A 21,871-nucleotide genomic window follows, 5' to 3' on the forward strand; every position below is an offset into this window, starting at 1 on the left:
GGCTAATAAACCTTAGTAACAGGCAAGAAGTTCCTGCCAGATACTGCTTTTCAATGACAGACAAAGGCCATGCTATGCCATATTCCCTTTGCATTGGGGTGCAGACATTGACAATACTCCATATAATTGCATGACAAGATATTTTTATTTGGGTTCAGTAGGGTAGTCACTAGTAGCATTCTAAATAGTCTGGAATGAGAACAGCACAGGTGAACATCCCAGGTAAGCATCTCCTTACCATTTTTGTGCTGGCAGAGGGCACTTTCTACTCGAATAGGGCAAAGCTCCTGTCTTGGCAAGTGTAATTTTAGCACATAAATTGTATTAAATTGTATAGAGAAAGCATGTGATAGCAAGTGTCTCCATGACCTATACACATATACTAGACTAGTGCACTGCATGAGAAGAGATTTAAAAACTCTATTTCTTCTTCCCTCCCCTTCACCTCAGTTGAAAATGGATACTGCTGTTTCATTTACCTGGTGGTATTAGCAGACATCGTGTACTGTAAATCAGCTTACTGATTTACAGTGGAACACAAGTGGAACTTCTGAATACAGCTAAAACTTCGTTCATAGTCAGGAACAAGATTACTTCCTCCATACTTGAACTTGGAGCATAGTCCAGCTGAAGAGTCCAGACATCATAATTCTGTTTTTTCCACTTTCTGAAAAGGTTCAGACTGCCTCTCTGGAAGCACTTACAAGTATATGCAGGGCTGCAGAAAGCCTATTTTTATGAGTTCAGAAGAAATGGAATAGCTTTCTGTAATTGCTGGGCAGCCTCACGTAAGTGGCAATTCCTCCCAATTCCCTCTAAAACAGTAGTTTACCAGGTAAAAGCCAACTACAAAGAAAAATTCATTTGAGTGCAAACTCTCCAACTGTCCAAGAGCACCAGTCTCCAGTGCTTGACGCATCAATAGTCACAGCCTGAATGAAAGGCCTTTAGTGCTTAAACGCCAAAACTGCAAGAGAAAGGTACAGTATTAACTACATGTTGAAAGTAACTCCCTTTACCAACCGAGGCCAGCGTTTTTTGGCCAATATGAGCTAGCAGCTTGTTCAACTTTCTGCCAAAAGAAACTCAATGGGGAGAAAGCAAATGAAACCCCAAAATTACCATATGCCAATTTGTTACTTTTCTGTCATAGTATTTATCAACACTTGGTGTAAGCCAAAATAATTAGAAGCAATCAATAAAAACGGCTTTGTACTTCAAGTACCTCAGGATAATGCTACAAGTAACCCTCAAGATATTCCTACCTGCCCAAGGTTCCTCCAGCTTGGGTGTAGTATTTGTTATAATCCAAGCGTAGCAGCAGTTGAGCCAAGTCAGAGTTTATCTGATGATTGCGAACACTAGAGAGAATCTTGAAGAGAAGTGATGACTGACGACTGAATCCCTACAAATTTGAAGATGTCAGTTCTGGGCCTTCTCAGAAGAGAAGGAAAGCAAGCATCCCATCTCTCTGCCTACCCAGTCCTTTAACAGCTTGAAGAAAAGAATCACTGCAAGGGATGTGATGCCTGTGGTCCAGGATAAGGTAAGCTGTGAGCCACAAGAACTCCTAGATATTAATTATCCAAAAGGAGGGGTAGAGGTACCAACCTCTGCCTCCTTTCTATTGCAGTATCTGCCCCCGTTCCACCTCTCTGAGCACGCAGAATTTCCAACTCAAAAAGAGTTGATTAGTTAAAATAATTACGAGCACTTACATAGAATGTCTTGGCTTACACTCACTGCTGTTCTATAGCTGTTAAGGCCAAGATAACTGCTTAGGCAAATACCTGCATGGGAGAACAGATCCACAGAAACATAGATTCACCTTCACCAAAATACTGAGTTGTGCAGCTCCTCGTTCATCTAATGGGCCCAGATTCTGACTGACCAGAGAACAAAAACTATGACAAAGATCCAGAATTTCATTTAAACAGTGGAAAACCTAAATTGGATAAAAAGTATAAATTAGTAGTTGAAACAGAATTTGAACACAGAGAGAAAGCAGGTACCTGCAAAGTTTGCTGATACTGTATTTTTTTAGTCAGGAAGGAAGATACTGATGTGGCATTTTTTTAAAAGGTTTTCAATGGAAAAAGGATTTAAATGTTATGCTGCATCTCCCCTCTGCCCTTCCCACAACCTTTTGCAGACATTTCTGGGAAAACAGCATTTGGCATGAACCATCCACACAGACAAAGGAGCTAGCTGCACACCGGCTTCTCTAGCCAACCAGCAGATCATCACTGCAGCTTTGTGATTAAGAAAGCAGGATAGTGACCAACAAGAGCTGTGGTTCAATGCTTTGGTTTCACTGTTCACTAAACTTGGAATTTCTTTTGTATCAGTTGATCTGATCTAGGTAATTACTATTCTGACACCTTTGTTCTACAGTAACCTCATAGATGAGCACAGAGACACTGTGCTTCATCTGAAACTAACCTTTGCAAATGTTTCTGTGAGGCTGTTTACAAAAATACCTCCTATTTTATTTTATTTTTCATTATAATTTTTTTCCAAATTAAAGACCTTAAGTCCACTCAGGAACATCTCAACTATTTTTTTTTTCTCTTTTAAGTAGAAGAGGGAATTTTTCCTAGTATAATGCATATCAGTGTGAGTCCCTCAGGAATACAGTTCCTAGCACTATCCTCATTAGTTCTTCTTTGATAAAATAGCCTGTGATAAAAATATAGTGATAAAATGCAAGTTATTAAGGTTAACTGAACACTGAAATAAGCCTGACTTAGAATTGCCAGCAATACAGCATTCACACTCACCAACAGTAAATTAGATGATCTTAATTTAATTATCAGTTATAGCTTATACATTACCCCTAGAATTGTAGTCTGCGGTCTGCAGGAGATTATCACTGATCTGTTTTAAAAGATGTGATTTGTCGTACTGTTCAAAAAGGTGTGTTTCTTAGGGCACTTGGAGAATTGGTAGAAGAAGGTGAAAACAAGACCTACTTACAGGTTTTAGGAGAATGAAAGACTGAGCCAGCAAATTACTCAGGAAATGATCATGAGCCAGTCGTATACTCTCAAAATCTCTTGTGGCATTTATCTGCTGCAGAAGCTGTGAGAACTGAGACTCCAGTACATCTACCTGATGAAAATGTGAAGATACTTCATTAGTGATTTGAGAAACTGGGAGTGCTTCAGTCCAGCCGGAAGTTTTGAATAAGAAATGTATTTTTCTTATTGCTACTCTTATGTTAGAGGCTGAGGATCCCCTTCTCTCTGGCTGCTGAATGGGGAATTATATACAAGAGCAGTACATAATGTGGGGTACGCAACAGTTTTTGATGTCTAAGTAATATCTAAGTAGAAAGGGAAATAGTTATTTTCTTTAACTATGAAAAGGTATATAGCTAGCATGCATGTAAACAAAGGTATTTGATTGTAGTAATTTCTGAATTTTATACTGGGAGATACTATTTGGAATCTTTGGGCAAAGGCTGCAATTCAAAAGCTCAGCCAGATTACTGTGGAGAATTTAGAAATCCAGGGCCCCTATCAATTCTTTAAAAACCAAACCAAACAAACAAAAATGCCCAAAACTTAAATCAGAGTTCACTTAAAGAGGCCAGAGAAAGAATCAGGATGGTATCTTAATAATGGTCCCTCAGAGATAAGTGGTTTCTCACAAACATTTAGTAGCATTAGAGAGCTACTAAAGAACTCCTCCATTTCACTGATCCACAAGTCTAAAAACTTCATAATCGTAGCAGTAGTCTGGGAACTTGGAGGAAGCTCTAGACTTGTGAAGGATATCCTGATTTCCTTAAGGTACAATGAATCAGAAACCCGAGATAGGTAGGTCTTCACTGTTTTCTCCATGCATTTCTGCCAGTTTCTGATTAACTGATGCAGTTCATCTTTCTCTGTAATACTGACCTGCAGATAATACTGAAGGTTGTCTACAAGGAAAGCCATGTGGTCCCTCAGACGCCACTTGATGGCATCTGTTCTGTTAGATTTCAGGTGTTTGCGTTGCATCTGGAGAGCCCAGCAGTGCTGTAGCTCAGCCTGGACTCGTCGCACACTCAGCAGGTATTTGAACACAACATTGTACCTACAATCAAAAAATACAAAGTTGCTTAAGACTGAAATCTTCTGCTGCAGTTACTGGAGAATGTAACAATGCAAGACTGGAAAAAGAAACAGAGGTGACTGTTAGGGCCAATCAGGTCATGGCTAATGGCACATGTTGCAGGGTAAGATTTCTGCCTGTATTGATTACTGACCTAGAAAATAAGTGTATTCCTTCAGTGTAAGGAGGGGAGTTGTCAATGAAAACACTGTTTTTTAAAGTAGCAGTGTTTGTAAATCAGTGCAGCTCTGTCAGCATCTTGCAGGTCTTACTGTCATTACAAAGACTTTCAATATGAGTAAGTGGAATGAGCAGTTTTAAGATTCAGGGAGCAATAGCTCTACCTTTCTCTCCATACAGAGGAAAAAAACCCCAACACATTAGTGAATGCCTCACATCAGGGAACATACAGATGCGTACAGAAAAACCATACCTAATACTTACTTTTCAAGAACAGCAGGAGTAAAGAGAATGTGCAGTGGCCATTGAACTTTGTAAGAAAGGCCCAGAGCTGCCCATCCAGATGTGGGGGCTTCACGTGGAGATAATTCCCGGGAAGGCCCTTCACGAGTCTGAGAAGTATCTAAAAACAAGTAAGATGCTGAATTATGTTATCTTCTCAGTGCAACCATGGCAAGAAAGAAGAAGGAAAAGGGAAAGAACAGAATTAAGAGGAGCCAAAGTAGTTTAGGCCATCACATAGGGCAGTAAAGGGAAGAAAATGAGTGTTTCTTTAACTTGAGAGAAGGGTAAGTAATCGATTTGAAAACAAGGTCATCATCTCCCCTCTTAATTTACTTCTAAAAATGCAAGTAAATACCTTTATGTTCCTTTCCATGATACTCAATGGTTAAGTGAAGAAGAGGAAGAAGGTTGTCATCATCTAAGAGCACCTTATGAGCAGACTGCTGAAATGCAATGTTGACATCTGACAACAAGAGAACACACATCAGCACAAGATCATGCAGCTAGTGTTAATTTTGCATCATTAATTATTTACTCTTGGTCCTAAAAGACAACTCTGATGCACTATTGACACTCTTTTCTTTTAATTCCAGTTTCAAATACCCACCATCTGAAGGTTTCTGAAGATTGTTTTCGCTTACTCTGAGACATTCTAATTCACAAATGCTGTAGTTTCAAACTAATGACATTATGTAGAGAGTTAAGGGAGAAGTCTTCTGTAATGGACATGGCTTACCACTTTTCTGCTATACCACAATGAGGACAGTTTGGTAAGCAAATAAACACCACTCACCATGTTCAGTTACAGCCGTAGGTGGTGTCTTTAACATGTGCTGTGCAGTGTCAATGAAGGCCTGAAATAGCTCACCTCTTCCCAAAAGGTAAAAGTCTTTTATTATCTGTGGAGATAAATTTTTTGTACCTAACATACCAAAAACTGAGCAGAAATTTTAAGCATCCTAGCTGATAGCACCCGTTTTATTATTTGGACAACTACTCTTTCTAAACACAGCTAGAGAGCCCTGAATTTCATTCACTGACCAGAAAGTCTACACTGCCTTTGCTTCAAGATGCAAACTACCAAACCACATACACATACCCCTCTAACTCTGTCTCTGACCAAGTTCTATCAGTGTATGCTCATTCTTGGGACTGAAAAATGAAAATAGCTTTACCTAAATGAAGAAAGCCCAGAGTGTAAGGCAGTAAAGTATTTAATAAAAACAAGGGAACAGAGAAGGGAAGAGAGAGCTGCTTTAGCAAAAACAAACTAGCAGTTGCATTACCTTCAGTTGTCCTAGTAGATCTGATTCCTCCACCATCAGTTTCCAAAGATGCTAGTGAAGCAACAAAAATCAAATGAAACAACAGCAATCTCCCCTCAGAATTATCTCGCCCATTCGGAGAGAAGAGTAGCTGCTGTACTAAAGCGCTTGCGATGCATACAAAACGAGCACCTACAGAAAATGCTGTATAAAGTACAAGAGAACACAGTGCATAGCAGCCCGTGATACCAGTTAAAAGTCTTGATATTTACCGGCAAAAAACTCTGCCTAAGAAACCTGAAGACCTGTGTCAAGAGCAAATTCCTATGAAATCATTCTACCCCAGCTTTGTTCTTGCTTCTCTAACCACCTCATTTTCTTAGGTTATCCTCCCTGCCCCAAGTGAAAAAAAGATCAAAAATTGCCAAAGCATGTGCTCAGCAAGATGCCATCTGTTATGCTGAAAGCAAATGAAAAGTTCTGAACTCATTTCAAGTGAAAGAAAAAAAACCCCAAAATTCCCTTTTTTCTCTCATGAAAGAGCATAGTATTTGTTAATGTCCTTTTGTCATTTGAAGTTGGGTTTACATGAAGCTCTGAGACCAGTTAGAACAGCTGCACCATTCACATGTTTGGCCAATCACTGGCACTGACGAACCCCCTTCTTCCAAGTCCTTCACAAAACTTAAGAGCTTCTCAGCCTGCATAGTAGTTACCCTTCCTAGGATGCTCACCTCAGCAACAGTGCTCCGTATCCAGTCAACCACTGATTCAAAGTCCACCAAACTAAAAAGTGGTTGCTGCTTGAGTCGATGTAGCTCTGCTGCAAAAGTGTCCTCCTGGTTTTTTAGGATGGAGCCTGTGCAGCAATGAGAAGAGTTTCAGAGAGTAAAAAGGGATGCCATTTGGAGATGTGCAGACCCCTTCCAGCACAGTGGAGCAGAAAGGCTGTCCAGGCAGCAGTGTCTCAAGTCTGGTAAGGAACGCGAGAATGAGGCTTCGAAGTACAAGTACCAAGGTATAAGATTACTCCTGCATGTACAGTTGCAGTCTAGACACTTGCTATGGCAGTGCTGTGGTATCAGTAAAATACCCAAATATTTTCTACATAAATGGTTGCTGCTAAAAGTCCTTTTTCTAGGACTGAGCTAGATCTTTGAATCCACAAACTTTTCTGCCACATTAACCAGTTGGTTTGGGCCTCCCCATACCTCTGGCCCTTTCAAATCTCTCCTACTGTTTGAACTTGGAGACTGCGGTTTTTTAACTAACTGAGCTAGAAGACCAATTTCTCTTCCCCTTGTTTCTGCTACTGCAAGAAAACAGTCCAGCTGAATTGGTCCTTTGTTCTCTGTAATGTCACTGAAGTAATTTAAGTACTTTTGCATAGACATGCTCAAGGTAGAGCCACCACAGCAGTCCTCCCCCATTGGTGTAGGAATATATTTCCCAAACCACCCCCAATGTAAACTTTTCAAGCTCTCAAAGTGAACCATCAGCTAGTATTTTCTCTCCCTTGCTGTCCTTAAGGCTCCGTATAATTTGTCTTTCATAACAACTTTGGGACCACCTTCCAAGTGAATCTCTCATGTTTGTGGATGCAAATTAATCCCATGACACCATTCTGGAACATACACTCTCAGAGCAAGACACGCCTTTGTGTCTGTCTGCAGCATTAGGAAGAGGGATGCAAACTGAAAACAAGGCCTTTGCAATAGCTTTATCCAGAGGAAATCACATGGTGACTTGCTGCTGGAAACTTGGAAACTGTTTGGAAAGTGTTATTTACTCATCCTGTTCTTACACCTCTCCCTTGGACACAATCAGAAGCAGGATACTGGGACTACTGCTGTGTCCTGGCACAAGTATCCATACAGTCTGAAGAATAACAGCCAATAGTGACTGTTGAATTCGTTAATGTAGCATTTTGGAAACTATGTATCAGTCACTCATAAGGGAGCAAAGGTTGCAAGAAAGATGTTCCTTACCTTTTCTGGTCAGGTTAACATTCTGATTCTCAAACATTTGAACAGATTCTCCCACAAAGAGGATTTTCTCAGCAACCCGTACAGGAATGTATGAAGGCAGCATTTCTACTCTCAAAGAAAACTGCTTTAGCGACGGAGCTAACATGTTCTCCTCCTCAATCAAGCGCTGCCAGAGACACCAGGGGAAAGAAATCAAGTGCAAAACAGTGTCAGAAAACCAGATAGAAAAGGTGTATAAAGGGGTGTGTGTGTGAGCGGGCATCTAAGAAAATTGGAAATAAGCAGAAAGGAAGCAGAACTGATTTGTATCATTTAAGTAAGCCAGTAAACTCCCTTATGCTTCTGGTATGCTAGCAGACCTCCATAGAGATATTGCTTCCATCAGAGCGGAGCAGAAGGGGAAAAAGAAGCTAAATCTTTGTGGAACAGTAACAAATTGGCTGTATTAAAGGATTATGTTACACAAGCAAAAGGAGTTTTATTGCAAATGCATTACATCAGTCTTTTGCTGCAATAACAATGTTAACGTACATTACCAAAAATAACCCTACCCTACACCCATTTTAACACTGTTAGAACACTTGTGATACAGGCCAAATATAAGCACCTCCACTAGTAAGCAAATAGGATAAAGATCCAAAGGCTTGCTAGCAAAGATAAGGCAAATTTCTCAGTTCCTATGACAGCTGTTGTAGAACAACACAGTAAGTTATTAATTTTTTTTCTGAATGTTAATAAGGAACTCCAAGTATGGAGGCAAGATCTTCCTTCAGGGATGCAATACTGATAATTTCATCTGGCTTTCTTACTGGAGAATTAGTTTCAGTGGTCCATAATCCAGAAAAAATCACCCAAACAAAGTTTTGAGAACATCTGCCATCTACAGAATTCTTCATTTCAATACAAGAGTTCAGTACAAATTTGTATACTGTTGTTAAGAGGTTGGCAAGTCTTTTCTTAAGATTCTAGTGACATTTTTAGATGAGGCAATACCCAAGTCTTTTATTGGTCTATCCCACTAAAACTCAAGAGTTCTTGTTTTACTCTTTGACTGAAGAATTGCCAACACTCTTAGTAGATAATACTGAAGAAAGAAGTTGCTTAGTTTACAGTTTCTACCATGGACCTAGAACACTCAACGATTTTCACTTTCTTTACCCACTATACTGAATTAACGGATTTTCCTACTAACTGCCTTTTAACGTTTTCCCGTTTTTCTCTGGGTGTAATCAGTTTTCAGCAGACTGCTGGCACAGGGCACTTAATAGGTATGCAACACAAGAGTTTCTGTGTGGTCACAGCCAAGCTGCGTGCACCACACTAACTCTGTAAGTGGCCATGAAACATTTTCTCACCAGAGGGTGAATTCAGAGTTGAACTTGCTCCACACTGTTCTCTATTCTGACGCTATTCAAATACTCAGTGTGGAAGACTACTCCACTGAGAAAGCTGCTTTGCAAAAGGGCCCTCTAATGGCATAGCATCTACAGGAAGAGTTACCACATTTCACCAGTGTGCTGGCAGGTTGCTCCCTTGCTTAGCAGTACCTTGACTCTCACATAACACATTTTCTACCAGTAATGTCAGTAGTATTAACCTGTTTGGTAACATTTGCACAACTAATGGTTGTGCATGAAAGGCACCTGACCCAGCTGCCCATAGAAAGTGTGCAAATGAAGTCAACAGCCAAGTTCCTCACACCCTGTTCCTTGCAATTGCTCATACTGCCACCAATGCCTGTGTTAAACAGATGACAGTGTTGACCATAAGGAATGAGAAACCAGTCAGTCAAGAGCAGTGGGCCTGCAGCAGTTCCCATTACTTGACATCAGTGTCTACAAAGATTCCATCCATAGGGCTTTCTGCCCTGGGATTATCCAACTGTGCCAAACAATAGGTCTCTGTTCCATATGCCTAGCAGCAATCTGTTACAGTATTATTTCAATTTACCACCCTAGCAAGTTTCAGTATATGTCTAGTCTAGCATAGCTCGCACTGAAGCAGAATACAATAAACTTCTTCTTTAGTTCCCTAGGGACGAAAGATGCCAAGTTATGACTTGTAGATCTTACCAGGTCCTGCAGTTCTCGTAGTTGTTTTCCTGTAAGTCCCCCAATTCCTAAGTCATCGTCATCTTCTTCAGGTTGGCTAGGGACATTTCCAGAAGAGGGGCCCTGTTTGATAAAGAACTCTTCATGTTGGTCTAGTAGCAATCCATGCAGCATCCAGGCAGAGAGCTGCTTATACATGACTCCATGACACACAGCCAGAATCCTGAGGTCAACAGAAAATTATTCAACAAGTCAGTTGAATTTTGTTCAACAAGTAAGAAACACTTTGACACTAACTCCAGAAGAATGAAGTAATAATTTTACTGTATCTACATACTTTTCAAGAGCACTGCGAACAGGAGGCAACCCCCCACAGCTATGTTTGTGGACTGCCTCCAATATCTGGCATCCATGAATCTGCAGAAAGAAAAAGGTTAGATTAGGTCTATTATTTGGATCTGTACTGACCTTTTTATATATTTAAACATTACACTTTCAGCTAACAAAAAAAATGCCTTCACAAACTGAACAAGTCTTACAGAAAGAAAGGTGTAACATGCTCCGTGTAGTGATGAAAAAGGCCTTCTATGTGTAGCTCTACACTCAAGTTTCTCTCAATACTTTCCCTTAAAAAATGTAAGCATCTCTGGATTCTGAAAACATTAGCCTCTGCCTTTTTTATTTCAGGCAACAGTCAGAGAAAACAGACTCAGAAAGGGAATTCCAACCACTAGCATCCTGTCCTATAAAATTCAAGGCATCAAAGATTATGGGATTATGGGATAAGGGAGAAAGTCAAATACAGTGTAAATGAATTTGTAAAATAGTCCCAATACTTAGAGCAGAACTAGTGGTAGGGCATCCATTAATGAAACTACATTATTGTCTAGTATTAGAAGTCTGGGATTGGGGCAGAAAGGAAACCTGTTAAGACTAGCTGCAGTTTTACTGTACCTTCTGAGTTTTGATCTGTTCCACCATGACCATCACAGAGGGGAAGAGTAACTGAAACTGCAGAACATGAAATGAAATATTGATTTAGGTTGTTATGTAAGGAAGAAAGAAAAAAACTGTACTTGAGTAACTGTTGACAGCAGCTGAACAGAATAATTTAGTAAAACTATTATCTGTCTTTCCCCACAAATTAGAAACATGACATACAAATCTCTAGGAAGTATGTCTTCCCTACACTGAACCGAGATGCACGAAGTTACTATGTTCCAGCAGTAGTTCATGCTAAACACAGTCAGTGAGGAATGTGTGAGGGTCAAGGTGGAGGACCTTAGCTTTGTGCTGAAGTGCAGGATTAAGGGACTACACATGTAGAGGCATTAGATAGAAATGGCATGACATGATGGAGTAAGCCTCATTTATCCCACCCGCATTCTTCTTAGAGTCAATGAGGGATAAGAGCAAGCAAAGAACACTACCTCTTTAATAACATGACATACCTGGTCCAAGGAGTAGTTAACATGTGAAATGGAAAGATGTGGGTCAGCCAGAAACTATAAAGATAAAGCAATTAAGGAATATTAATTATCACAACCACTGGATGGTGACACTACCCAAGATATGACAGCTACTAGTCTAGCAGAGATTAATCAAAACCTCTAAAACTGAAAACAGAAGCCACAGTAGTCTGAGACAGCACTGGGTTCTGACAAAGATGGAGCCCTTACTGAACTGAAGGAAGAGGGGACAATGCTTATTAGGGTGAAAAGTAAGTTACAGTGGCATCTCACAAGAATAATTTGGAAGGCATCACTAATGTGGAAAGGAAAATACCTTGTTTCATCTTAGAAACTACTACTAGGATGTTTATTGCAGAAATGACAAGTTTCCACAATCTGTCAACAGCACTACAGCCTCTTGTTCTGCATCTCTCTCCTTTACCTCTTGTTCTAGGTCAAGTAGTGCCTGTCGATAAGGCTGCAGCACTGAATCAAGACCTGTGCAGAAGGCTCTCAAATAAATGCCATGCAATCCACCCTGGTTTTGCTGAGATGGATGGTGATCCTGAAACCAAACAATAGAATCTGCATCAGCATCCTAGTGCAAGTCTGAAGAGTAATGTAATTATCTGTGTAGTGTCGCAGCAGCAGTCAGTGATCCCAACGTTGAAATGCATCTTAACTCACCATAAAGTGATCAGAAAAACAAATACAACCTTGTCACCATGAGAGTTACTTGAGCAGATTTATATTTAGCTCTTTCGTGGACCTATGCAAGTGCTGGGAGCCACTGGTGCTTCTTTTCACTTAAGCATGTCTCATGGATCTCAAGGCTCTTCACAAATCATGAGGACAGTCATGAGCATCCCGCTTAGTTCACAAACCTCGGCCCGTTTGCTGTGGTCAGAAATTCTTACAAGACTTCCCCAAGAATAAGAGTTTTACATCTGATGCATCCTTCACTGCTCTCTACCCGCCCGTACATGCATCGCAGAGACCTTTCTGGAGCTCTGCTCGGTGCTAGCGTTAGCGCGGGTATGGGCCACGGGCCACTCCTGTGTCCCGGGCAGCTTGGCCTTACTGGCACCTGCCGTGCTCTTCCCGGGAAATACCACGGCCCGGCGGCCCCACCTGCTGCTGTACGTGTCCTGTGTACTGCTCCACGAATTCGGCGAAGCGGATGTAGTCGGTGCCGAGGCGGCAGAGCCGGTTCAGGACGCTGGTCTCGCTGGGATGCAGAAACGGCAGCTCCTGAGATACCTGGAAGGGAGACATCGGTGACGGACGGACGGACGGACGGAAGAAAAGACGGGCCGCGCAGGGCGGGCACCAGGCGGGGCGTGGGCCGGGGGGGTGTTGGCCGGGGCCGTGCCACACCTGGAGGCCGCCGCGCTTGCTCCAGGTGAAGGCGGCCCCGGGGTACCCGCTCAGCGCCAGCAGCAGCTCGTGGATCATCCTGCCGCGCGGGGCCGCGCGGACTGCCGGGAGGAACGCGGGGGCCGCTGGGAACGGCGGGCGGGGGGCGCGGAGGAGACGGGGGGGAGCGGCCGGGGGCGGCGGCGGGAGGGGCGCGGCGGCGGCGAGGGGGGGCGCGGCGGCGGCGGGGGGGGGCGCGGCGGCGGCGGGGGGCGCGGCGGCGAGGGGGGCGGCGGCGGCGGGGGGGGGCGGCGGCGGCGGGGGGGGGCGCGGCGGCGGCGGCGGGGGGCGCGGCGGCGGCGGGGGGGGCGCGGCGGCGGCGGGAGGGGCGCGGCGGCGGCGAGGGGCGCGGCGGCGGCGGCGGGGGGAGCGGCGGGGGGGGGGGCGGCGGCGGCGGGGGGGCGCGGCGGCGGCGGCGGCGCGGCGGCGGCCCCCGCTCACGTCCCGACCTCTCCAGAGGCGCGTTGGCCTTGGCTCGCGGCAAGAAGACGGGGCAGTAACGTGGGTGGTTGTGATGGAAAGTGCCGGTTCGGGAGGTCCCATCCGGGACAGCAGCAAATGCGCAGCCTTCTAGGTAGACTTGGTTTCGGTATGCCTCCACTAGGTTTCTTTATCGGTTTCTCATGTTATCTGTCAGTGTTTTATCAGTGCCAGTTTTACCTTTCTCCATTTATTATGTATTGTTTTCCTTCACTTCCTGTCGTAATCCGGGTAGTGTTTTAAAAATCAAAACTAGTTTCGTGTTTGAAAACGATGAAGTTACTTAATAAAGTGGTTTTTAGCAGCCTCTTTTTCATCCCCCCCCCCCCCCCATTTTTGACATTTTCCTCTATGTGCATTTTTACTCTTCTTCATTTAGAAGAAATTAGTGTTTAGTGTTAAAGGGTCAGCTAATACGTATTTGGTTCAGCTTGCCACAATAAGATCCAAAATGTAGGAAGAATATGGGCATGTACTACCTATAGCTATACAGCTTTATGTGTAACTGGTGAGCCCCACCAGTTACTGTTTATCATGTATAATAAAACTATCCTCTTTCTACTGGCAAAACTTCTAACATCATAATAAAGACTGAGGAGTTTGGCTAGGCATTTGTTATGCATCCTTGACATAACTATCACAGTATACATTTGGTCTGGAAACCCCAGCAAAAGAACAGATAACAGCAGTTTATTTAAAGGATTTAGGTGCTAATTTTCTCTAGGAAGCCTTGTAATTAGTAATTAAGGCAAAAAGCTTAAAAGAATTTTTCTTTACAGACTTGATTGCTCCGATTTTGGAACGAGAGAAAAATAGGTTTTTCTATAATATTTGCAAGACCATCTGACTGGTGCTCATTCAACATTAAGGTAAAAAAGACAAGAAACAGGAAGGGCACTAAATTAGAGAGAGAGATACAAAACTCATAACAAAAACATTTTGCAGAGTCAATAACAAACACCAGAAATCTTAAATGAGGGGAGCTGTTATAGGTACCATTGAATACAACCTTGAAGAGGTTCAGATAGGTTCTTTGATACGCAATAATTGTGTTTATTTTTTTTATCAGAATGAGGTGTTTTTGAGGGAGGATTGTGGCACTGTGCAAAAAATGTTATGAGATTTTTAGGGGGAACAAAGTTAGTTCTGCACTCCACAGTCTACATATAAACATAATTTTAAATGTCTTCTCATTGCACAACTTCCAACATGTGAAGTAATGCAAATGTTAATAATTAGAACCCTAACTGCATTATAAAACCTTCTGTTTTGTAATTTATGTCTGGCATTCCCCAATGTAGTGATTTCTGTAACCACTGAATTATGTCTTCCTTTAATCAATTAGGTTCTCTAAGGCGCTTGAGTCCAACCAATGACCGAACACCACCTTGTCAACTAGACCGAAGCACTAAGTGCTACATCCAGTCTTTCCTTAAACGCTTCCAGAGGTGACGTTTCCACCACGTTCCTGGGGAGCCCATTCCACTATCTAATCACCCTTCCTGTGAAGAAATTCTTCCTAATGTCCAACCTAAACCTGCCCTGGCACAGCTTAAGATTGTGTCTTCTTGTCCTATTGCATGGTGACTGTGTATATATAGTAAGTAAATGTACTTTTTGATGGGCTCATGGAATCATTGAGTTTGGAAGCGGCCTCTGCAAGTCTCTAGTCCCACCTTGTTTCCTCAATGCCAGGTGAAATCGAGTGGGTTTGCCCAGGACTATGCTTAGTTAGGCTTTAACTGTCTCCAAGGACAGAGACTCCACAACTTCTCCAGGTAACTTATTCCAGTGTTGGATTACCTTCAGAATGCAAATATTTCTTATTTTGTTGAAGTGGGACTTTTATGTTTTTCAGTCCATTGCCCACTGCTTCTTAACATGTTCTCTCATGCTCGCCTCGTATGTCAGATACTCCATGCCCTTAATCAATTTCACTGTACTTGTTCCATTATGTCCGTGTCTTCCTTGGACTGGGGAAGCTGAAACTGAATCCACTGCTGGGAAGATGAGAGTGATTGACTCCCTTACTTACTGGTGATGCTTTTCCTAACAGAGGCTATCGGTCTTCCAAGTTACTTAATTTGTGCCTCGGTAGTAAATTTATGCCCTGGCAGTGAAATTCATGGGATTAATTAAAATGGACACATCGTGGCTGGCATTGTCAGTGCTCTGACCCTTGAACAAGAAATAGGCAAAGCAACAGTAATATATACTGAGGGGGAGGAAACTTTCAGGGCGTGATTCTCCTGTGGCAGTGCTGCTGGATGTTGCTACTGTTTTGGTGCACCCTGCTTCAACTTGTGGTTGACATTTCAGGTGAGTTATTACGGTTTGGTCAGCAGAGCTGTTTAGCTGGAAGGGCACTGCTGCAGGGACCCCGGGGAGAGACCAGGGCGGCGAAGCCGGGTCCTTCAGTCTACGGGACGGGCCGAGCTAGACTGGGGGCTGGGTCCGGCGGAGGGGAGCTGCGCAACTCGTCACTTCTCTCCAGCGGCTGCCGAAGGTAGCGGGGGCGGGCAGGGTGCGGCCGGGGCGGGGAGAAGGGGGGAGAGAGAGCTCGAGGGGCGACTCCTCCTCCGCCACACCCGGTGCGGCAGGAAGAGGAACAGCCGCGCTCAGCTCCCGCTGGCACCGGCCGAGCGCTGCGCCATGGCGGCGGAGGACGTGGACGGGCTGGCCGTGTCCCGGCCCCACTATGGCTGTGAGTACCGGGGGTCCGGGATTTCCCGTGGCCGCCAAGTGACGCCCAGCCCGAGCTGCCCGTGCCTTCCAGGGTCCAGCGCCGGAAGGGGAGGATGGGCCGCCGCAGGCGGGGGGGGGAACGGTGGGGTCCGGGCTCCAGGACTGTCCCGCGGGCGCGGTGTGCCCCGCCGGCTCTCCTCGCGGGCCTCGGCGAGCCGCGCCTCCCGCGAGGTGGGGGCCGTGCCGCGCAGGAGCTCGTCGAAACTCGACGGCCCTCCTGAGTGCTGGACATAAGTGCTGGGAGAAGGCAGTGGCCGGGCAGCGACGGGGCGTCCCACGGCTGTGCCGCCGTCGTCTGCCGCGGGCGGGCCCCGCGCCTCGCCCAAGATGTCCGCCGCGGGCGGGGCGGGGGCGGCCCTGCCTTCCGCCTTCCCGCCGATTTTGGCGGCCACACCCGATTTGCCGGGCGAAACATCGCTCCCGTCGGACGCCTTCACTGCCCTGTCGTAGGCTCGTTGTGGAGGGGGAGGCTTTGGATCTTGGCGTCAGACGCGCGGGCTCGCCTGTGCTACGGCACCGCGTCAAAAATGATCAGCGGCGGAGGAAAACGTGGTGCTGTGGAGGGGCGGTGTTGTAAGCGGCAGTCGGTCCGACCTGGCCTTTAGCACTTCAGGGATGAGGCCGCCCCGGCTTCTCTGGGCAACCCATGCCAACGCTTCACTGTCGTCTTGGTTCAAGAATTTCTCCCTATCACCTGGTCTGAATCTCACCACTTCTAGTTTAAAACTGTTCCCCCTTGTCCCATGAGTATCTCCTTTTTATAAGCCCCTTTTTAAGTACTGAAAGGGCACAATGAAGTATCCCTGGAGCCTTCTCCAGGCTGAACAATCCCGGCTGTTTCAGCCTATCTTTGTGGGAGAGGTGTTCCACCCCCGGTGCATCTTTGTTGCCCTCCTCTGGATGTGCTCTAGCAGGTTTTGTACTGAGCACCCCAGACCTGGATGCTGTGTTCCTACTGGGGTCTCACAAGCACACAGTAGATTGTCGTTGAAGGCATTTTAGGTATAAGCTAATCTTTGCCTAATAACAGTATGAGACGTTTCTATTTGTCAAGCTGGTCCATCAAACCTAAAAAACCTCTGGGTTTTTCACCTTTTTTGACATGAAGTATATTTAGCTGTAAGGGTGGGAAGAGAAGACTTTTTCACTGAGGCTTTGAACACACAGAATCTGGAAGATTTAGGCATATTACCCCTATGTAGATCTTCAGTGTGATTCTAAAATGGCATGTAGGTTGTGAATCTGAATGATTCCCTTCCATATAGGGAGTACGAGTAGCATTTCCACCTTGTTTTAGAGGTGGACTGTAAAAATACAGAAGGGATTATATGATGTGAATATGTATTTGTGTCCTTCCTTAATCTTTTGCTGTCAAAATCAGTGGCTAGGTCACAAGTGGTCACTGACGTGCTTTTGGGGAAGACAAAGGCAAAGCTAGAAGAAAATAAAAAAAATTAAGGATTGTTTCTAAGAAATTGCAAGAGAGATGCAGTCAATTTGAGAAATCAGGAAGAAGGTAGCTGGCAAATTTATGTGACAAGGATAAGGAAACGGAGCATCTTCTGTTGAAAGTAAAGAACAAGTCATCAGATCCTTAGTTTTCTGAATCAGAAAACTGTGATGAGTTTCTGTGGGAGAGGCTGGATCTGATTTTTGATGTGCCTGTTCCATTACATTTAATCTTCAACCATCTGAGGGCTGGGTTTTGTTTATTTTCAGCTGTCTTGGATAATGAGAGATTAACAGCAGAGGAAATGGATGAAAGGCGACGCCAGAATGTAGCCTATGAATACCTTTGTCATCTGGAGGAAGCTAAGAGGTGAGAATAATTGATCTTGAAACTGCTGGTGCTTTAAAAAAAGATGTTACCTTTGGTACGGGTAATAATTTGGATGCATCTTACCTCTTGTCTCAGTTTCTTAGTGGCTGTATAGTTCCACTAGAAAAAACAACCAACAACAGCAACAACAAAAACCCACCAAAAAGACACCAAAAAACCAACCAACCAACCAACCAACCAAAAAAAACTCAAAAAACCCCCTCAAAAAACACCCAAAGAGACTCCCTTCCTCCCTGAAAAAACCAACCGATCTCTGATGTGCTTATCTAACATTCTCAAAGACTTCATGACAAGGACTCTAGCTGTATTGCTCTGTTACTACGGGCACTGGATGGATTGTCGTGATGCCATGATGATTTTTTTACCTTTTCTTTTTATATACCTCTTATATATTCTCCATGCCCCTTATGCATAGTTGTAATTCTTTAAGTCTAATATCTTAGCATACTCCTGGTATTCTATTTAGCTGAAAGACCAAACATCCTAAAGGCCTTGCAGTTGGAGGCCGAAAAACCTTACGCTATCTTGAAAAACCAAGACCCCCTCTGAAATATATCCTGTAGACTAAAATTAAGCCCATCAGGGGGAAAATAGTTTAAAATAAGAAAATGTCACACTCTTCATTTAAGCCTCTCCTTGGAGCATCATGGATGAATATACTAATTTACAAAGTCTATAAAATTGTGTACATGATCTGTTCCTGTACATTTCAGCGTATTCCACCTCGGTGAATTAGTGCACCATAAAAATCCTTATTAGATACCGAGATAAAAACCCCTTTATCCCTTAACTGTGTCTAACTCTTAATTCTAAACCCCAAAAAAGGCGTCACTCACCGTTGTCTGACTTGTATATGTCTGGTGCAATATTGCCCCCCAGCTTAGCAGTGCTCGTGAAAAACAGTTATTCCCTTCCTCTTAACTGAAACCTTTTGCAAATTTAAATTGTAGCAGTGTATATCCCTTGCACACCAAGAACTCAATTCTTATGTATTTCTCCATGTATCCATCTGTTTAATAGATCTGTAGTACTTCTCCCTGGGTTGCTCGAACTTCTGTCCAGGCATTCAGTGTCTTTCTGCAAGTCCACTGCCAAAAGGGGGACAACTTTTCCAACAGGGTGTTAGTGGGCATACTTATAAAAAGCGTAACGGTTATTTTGTCCACTCCAATAGATTGAATAGTATCATACATTATTGTGTGGTATCTGCTTTTTCATGATGTTACGGTAGAGTTTTGCTGAGTTGTCACCTTGAAGTTGTACTGCTGAAATTGGTTTCTCATCTTGTGTTTATATGTTCTGTTGTGTTTTCCTGAGTGTGTTACCCTTCGCTTGATCCTGTTGAATTAGATTTATCCTGATTTTTGTTCAAAATACTGAAATAACTTTTATCTTATTCTTGTCTTCCAGCATGTGTGTAATCTCCGTGTCTAATAAACATATAAAAATACTGTATATGTTCTTTCAGACAATTAATTGGAAGGATGATCAGAACACGTAGATGCTGTGAAGGAAAAAGGAAGGATAAATGAATGCATTAGACATAGACATAGACATTACATAGACAACAAAGTCCTGTTGTTGCTATTCTAAAAAACGTTTTGCAGACATTAAATCCTATATGCCGTATGCGGAGAGTAGGAATGTGACATGCATAAACACACGTTTGACATAGCCAAGAGCGTGTTTTGTCATGGCTCACTGAACACTTAAGTCTGCCTTTGTCCTTCAAAAAATGATATGGGTTAAGAGCCTGAAAATTTTCCCTGGCTGGGTGATGAGTTTTGTATAAATCTGTGCAGTTCTTCCTTAGGAAGGCAGACATTCAGCTATAGTGACTTTACTGAGGAAGAAGTATTGAGTTTGTCCAAGTTCACTGCTGGCAGAATATAAAGGATTTAATTCCAGGACTTTAATTTTGCCAGGAATGTATCGTATATTTTTGAAGGGACAAGGAAGCATGCAGTTTATGCTGCAGTCCTTTAGGTACTTTATGAGAATTACCACTACTCTAAGTTTACAGAGACTGCTTAGTTCCTAGTAGATAATAATTTTCCTTCCATACAGATGTGAATGAAGTTTGAAGTAGTAAGTAAGATCTGACTGTGTTTCAAAATAACTCCTTCCCTTTGAATCCAAAGTCTTTAGCAGCAAATGCTGGGCAAACAGGGGGAGATGAGTTGCACTGTAGTAACTGTCCAAGCGTGAAGGAGCCCCAGATCCTTCACTTGTGGACTCTGTCATCAGCCTCGGAGTAAATGCTTGAGGAGGTGCTGATTGTCTCTTGAATTCCATGCCCAGATCTGCAAAAAACCGCCAAAAACTCAGGCAAAAACACGTTCCATAGTAACAGCTTTAGTGTTTTTGTCTAGCTCTAGCTTAATCTTGGGGACTTACTCTTTAAATAAATCAGCTTTGACTCTGAAGTTCTTAGTGATCTTGTTTGCTTCTGAGCGTTGTCTTGATATTGATGAGGTTGAGAAACTGGGCATTTTAATTTTTGCCACACCTTTTCAGAAAAAAGAAGTTTTCACTCTTGTCTCAGGGCAAGCCTTGAGATGTTTCGAATAATGCCTAGTGGTAGCCAGTATGTTTTGTAAAGAATGAAGCAACAGCTGTGTTGCTCAAAATGCAAGTAGTGGTGTACAGCCTTCCTTGTATCCACCTTGGCAGTTGGAGCACTTACTTTTCAAGTGGAAGGTCTGCTTGGAGAGCCTCAACCCTTATCCAACCCATAACCCATGTTTGCTTAGTGGCATACAGGCTGTTCACGTATGTGTGCGTGGGAGTTCCTGATTCCTATAGTTAAGGCCATATCACGTAACATGAGGTAAAGATTAAATGACCAGGAGGGGAGCAGACTTCTGAGTTTAATAATTAAGATATACAAGGGAGAGCAAAGGCTTGAGTTCACTGTCTGCTTCCAGGATTTTTTTTTTCCTTCCTGAGAAGTTATTTTGTAAATTGCCCTTTGGGTTTTATTTATTACTCCTAGTACAGTCTAGACGAGGGCGCTTGGCTGCTTTGTTGGTAAGGAGTTTATTTAACAGAAACAATTAAACAAGAACTGTAAGAGATCAGTGTGTTTGAAATTAATGCCCTTGATGTGAGATTTTTTTGTATTTGACTTCTTTGCTAGTAGGGTAACTGAGGCGTAGCATCTGAATTAGACACTGTGGCATTTTGCTTGTGCTGTTGATTACAGTCCCGATGAGCTGTGAGAGGGCTAATAATCTTCCTTCATGGTGAGAGAATGTCAAATTGGAAGTTATGTCTCTAAGGAAAAGAGGAGGACCTAAGAGCAGAGGAAGGTAGCTGGTGTACTGTGTCACTCAGAAGCTAAAAAGGTGAACGTTATAAAGTGATGGTAGCCAAGACAGGGTGGGAGGCAGCTGAAGAACAACACTCGGTGACTCCTCTCATCTTCCCCGTAATCATGTTATATTATTACAATAATATATATATAGATATATAATATATATAACATATATATATAATATTGCATTCAAACACTGTAGTTTGCATTAATTTTTTTTCTACAACGTAAAGGCATGTAAAATCACATGATTAAAAACATGCCGATTTGCATTGCATCAGCATTGTCAGAGGCTTGCTATCCCTTTAGCCGAGCAACAGATACGGGATCTAGAAGCAAAGAGGGTTTTTTTTAAGTGTTAGAAGAAAGTAAGATGAAAATTGGCTAGCACCTAATTTCCTACTGAAATAAAAAATTTAGAAAAGTTTGAATTTCTGAACTGTCTGATGGACAGCCCATGTGCAGTAACTGGGTATTTCTGCACTCAATTTATGGCAATTTATAGCCGTTTGCAGGACTGTTTGCTAATGAGCATACATCAGAAGCATTATTAGAGGAATAATTTTTACTTATTTAACGGTATTCCAGCATGTTGTTTTATTGGGTTTTTTTCACTGTCACTGTTGTTCTATTGTTCTATTGGTAGTTTTTTATTTCAGTTAATAATGTGCAATGGTCTTGTGAAACAGGAATTAATTCTTGCTAGCTGGAGAAAGGGAAGCAGAGTGTAACTAAGTTGTTCATGATTTTGAAAGA

General features: G+C 43.1%; 2 protein-coding genes across 7 annotated transcripts in view; one reads left to right on the forward strand and one right to left on the reverse strand.

The window, feature by feature from the left end:
- Positions 1-133: 133 nt before the first annotated feature.
- TUBGCP4 (tubulin gamma complex component 4) lies at positions 134-12,813 on the reverse strand. 2 transcript variants are annotated; one of them, XM_066196397.1, is made up of 18 exons: positions 12,696-12,806; positions 12,450-12,578; positions 11,761-11,883; positions 11,319-11,372; positions 10,822-10,878; positions 10,205-10,284; positions 9,889-10,090; positions 7,817-7,982; positions 6,563-6,687; positions 5,850-5,900; positions 5,357-5,462; positions 4,919-5,026; positions 4,543-4,681; positions 3,903-4,080; positions 2,977-3,111; positions 1,829-1,945; positions 1,266-1,405; positions 134-967 (listed from the first exon to the last, which is right to left on the reverse strand). In XM_066196397.1, the coding sequence occupies exons 1-18, from the start codon at positions 12,771-12,773 to the stop codon at positions 955-957; spliced, it is 2,001 nt and encodes a 666-aa protein (XP_066052494.1). In that variant the 5' UTR covers positions 12,774-12,806; the 3' UTR covers positions 134-954. The 2 variants fall into 2 exon arrangements, with proteins under 2 accessions (XP_066052494.1, XP_066052495.1); XM_066196398.1 differs by lacking the exons at positions 134-967; positions 1,266-1,405; positions 1,829-1,945 and adding an exon at positions 1,956-2,877 and having other exon boundaries at positions 12,696-12,813.
- A 323-nt stretch (positions 12,814-13,136) lies between these two features.
- IQGAP1 (IQ motif containing GTPase activating protein 1) overlaps positions 13,137-21,871 on the forward strand; it is a 58,186-nt gene continuing 49,451 nt past the window's right edge. The window contains exons 1-6 of one of the 5 annotated variants that reach the window (XM_066196380.1): positions 13,137-13,323; positions 13,994-14,083; positions 14,560-14,814; positions 14,910-14,992; positions 15,534-15,720; positions 17,679-17,778. In XM_066196380.1, the coding sequence (XP_066052477.1) occupies positions 17,714-17,778 (65 nt within the window). In that variant the 5' untranslated portion in view covers positions 13,137-13,323; positions 13,994-14,083; positions 14,560-14,814; ... (1 more) ...; positions 15,534-15,720; positions 17,679-17,713. Of the gene's footprint in view, positions 13,324-13,993; positions 14,084-14,559; positions 14,815-14,909; positions 14,993-15,490; positions 15,721-15,814; positions 15,919-16,409; positions 16,657-17,678; positions 17,779-21,871 lie in introns of those variants that run through there. The other 4 variants (XM_066196381.1, XM_066196382.1, XM_066196378.1 and 1 more) reach the window with 4 other exon arrangements.

Source organism: Chamaea fasciata, unplaced genomic scaffold (genome assembly GCF_029207755.1).
Source record: "Chamaea fasciata isolate MVZ Bird 193981 ecotype frontalis unplaced genomic scaffold, bChaFas1.0.hap1 SCAF_14, whole genome shotgun sequence".
NCBI lineage: Eukaryota > Metazoa > Chordata > Aves > Passeriformes > Sylviidae > Chamaea > Chamaea fasciata.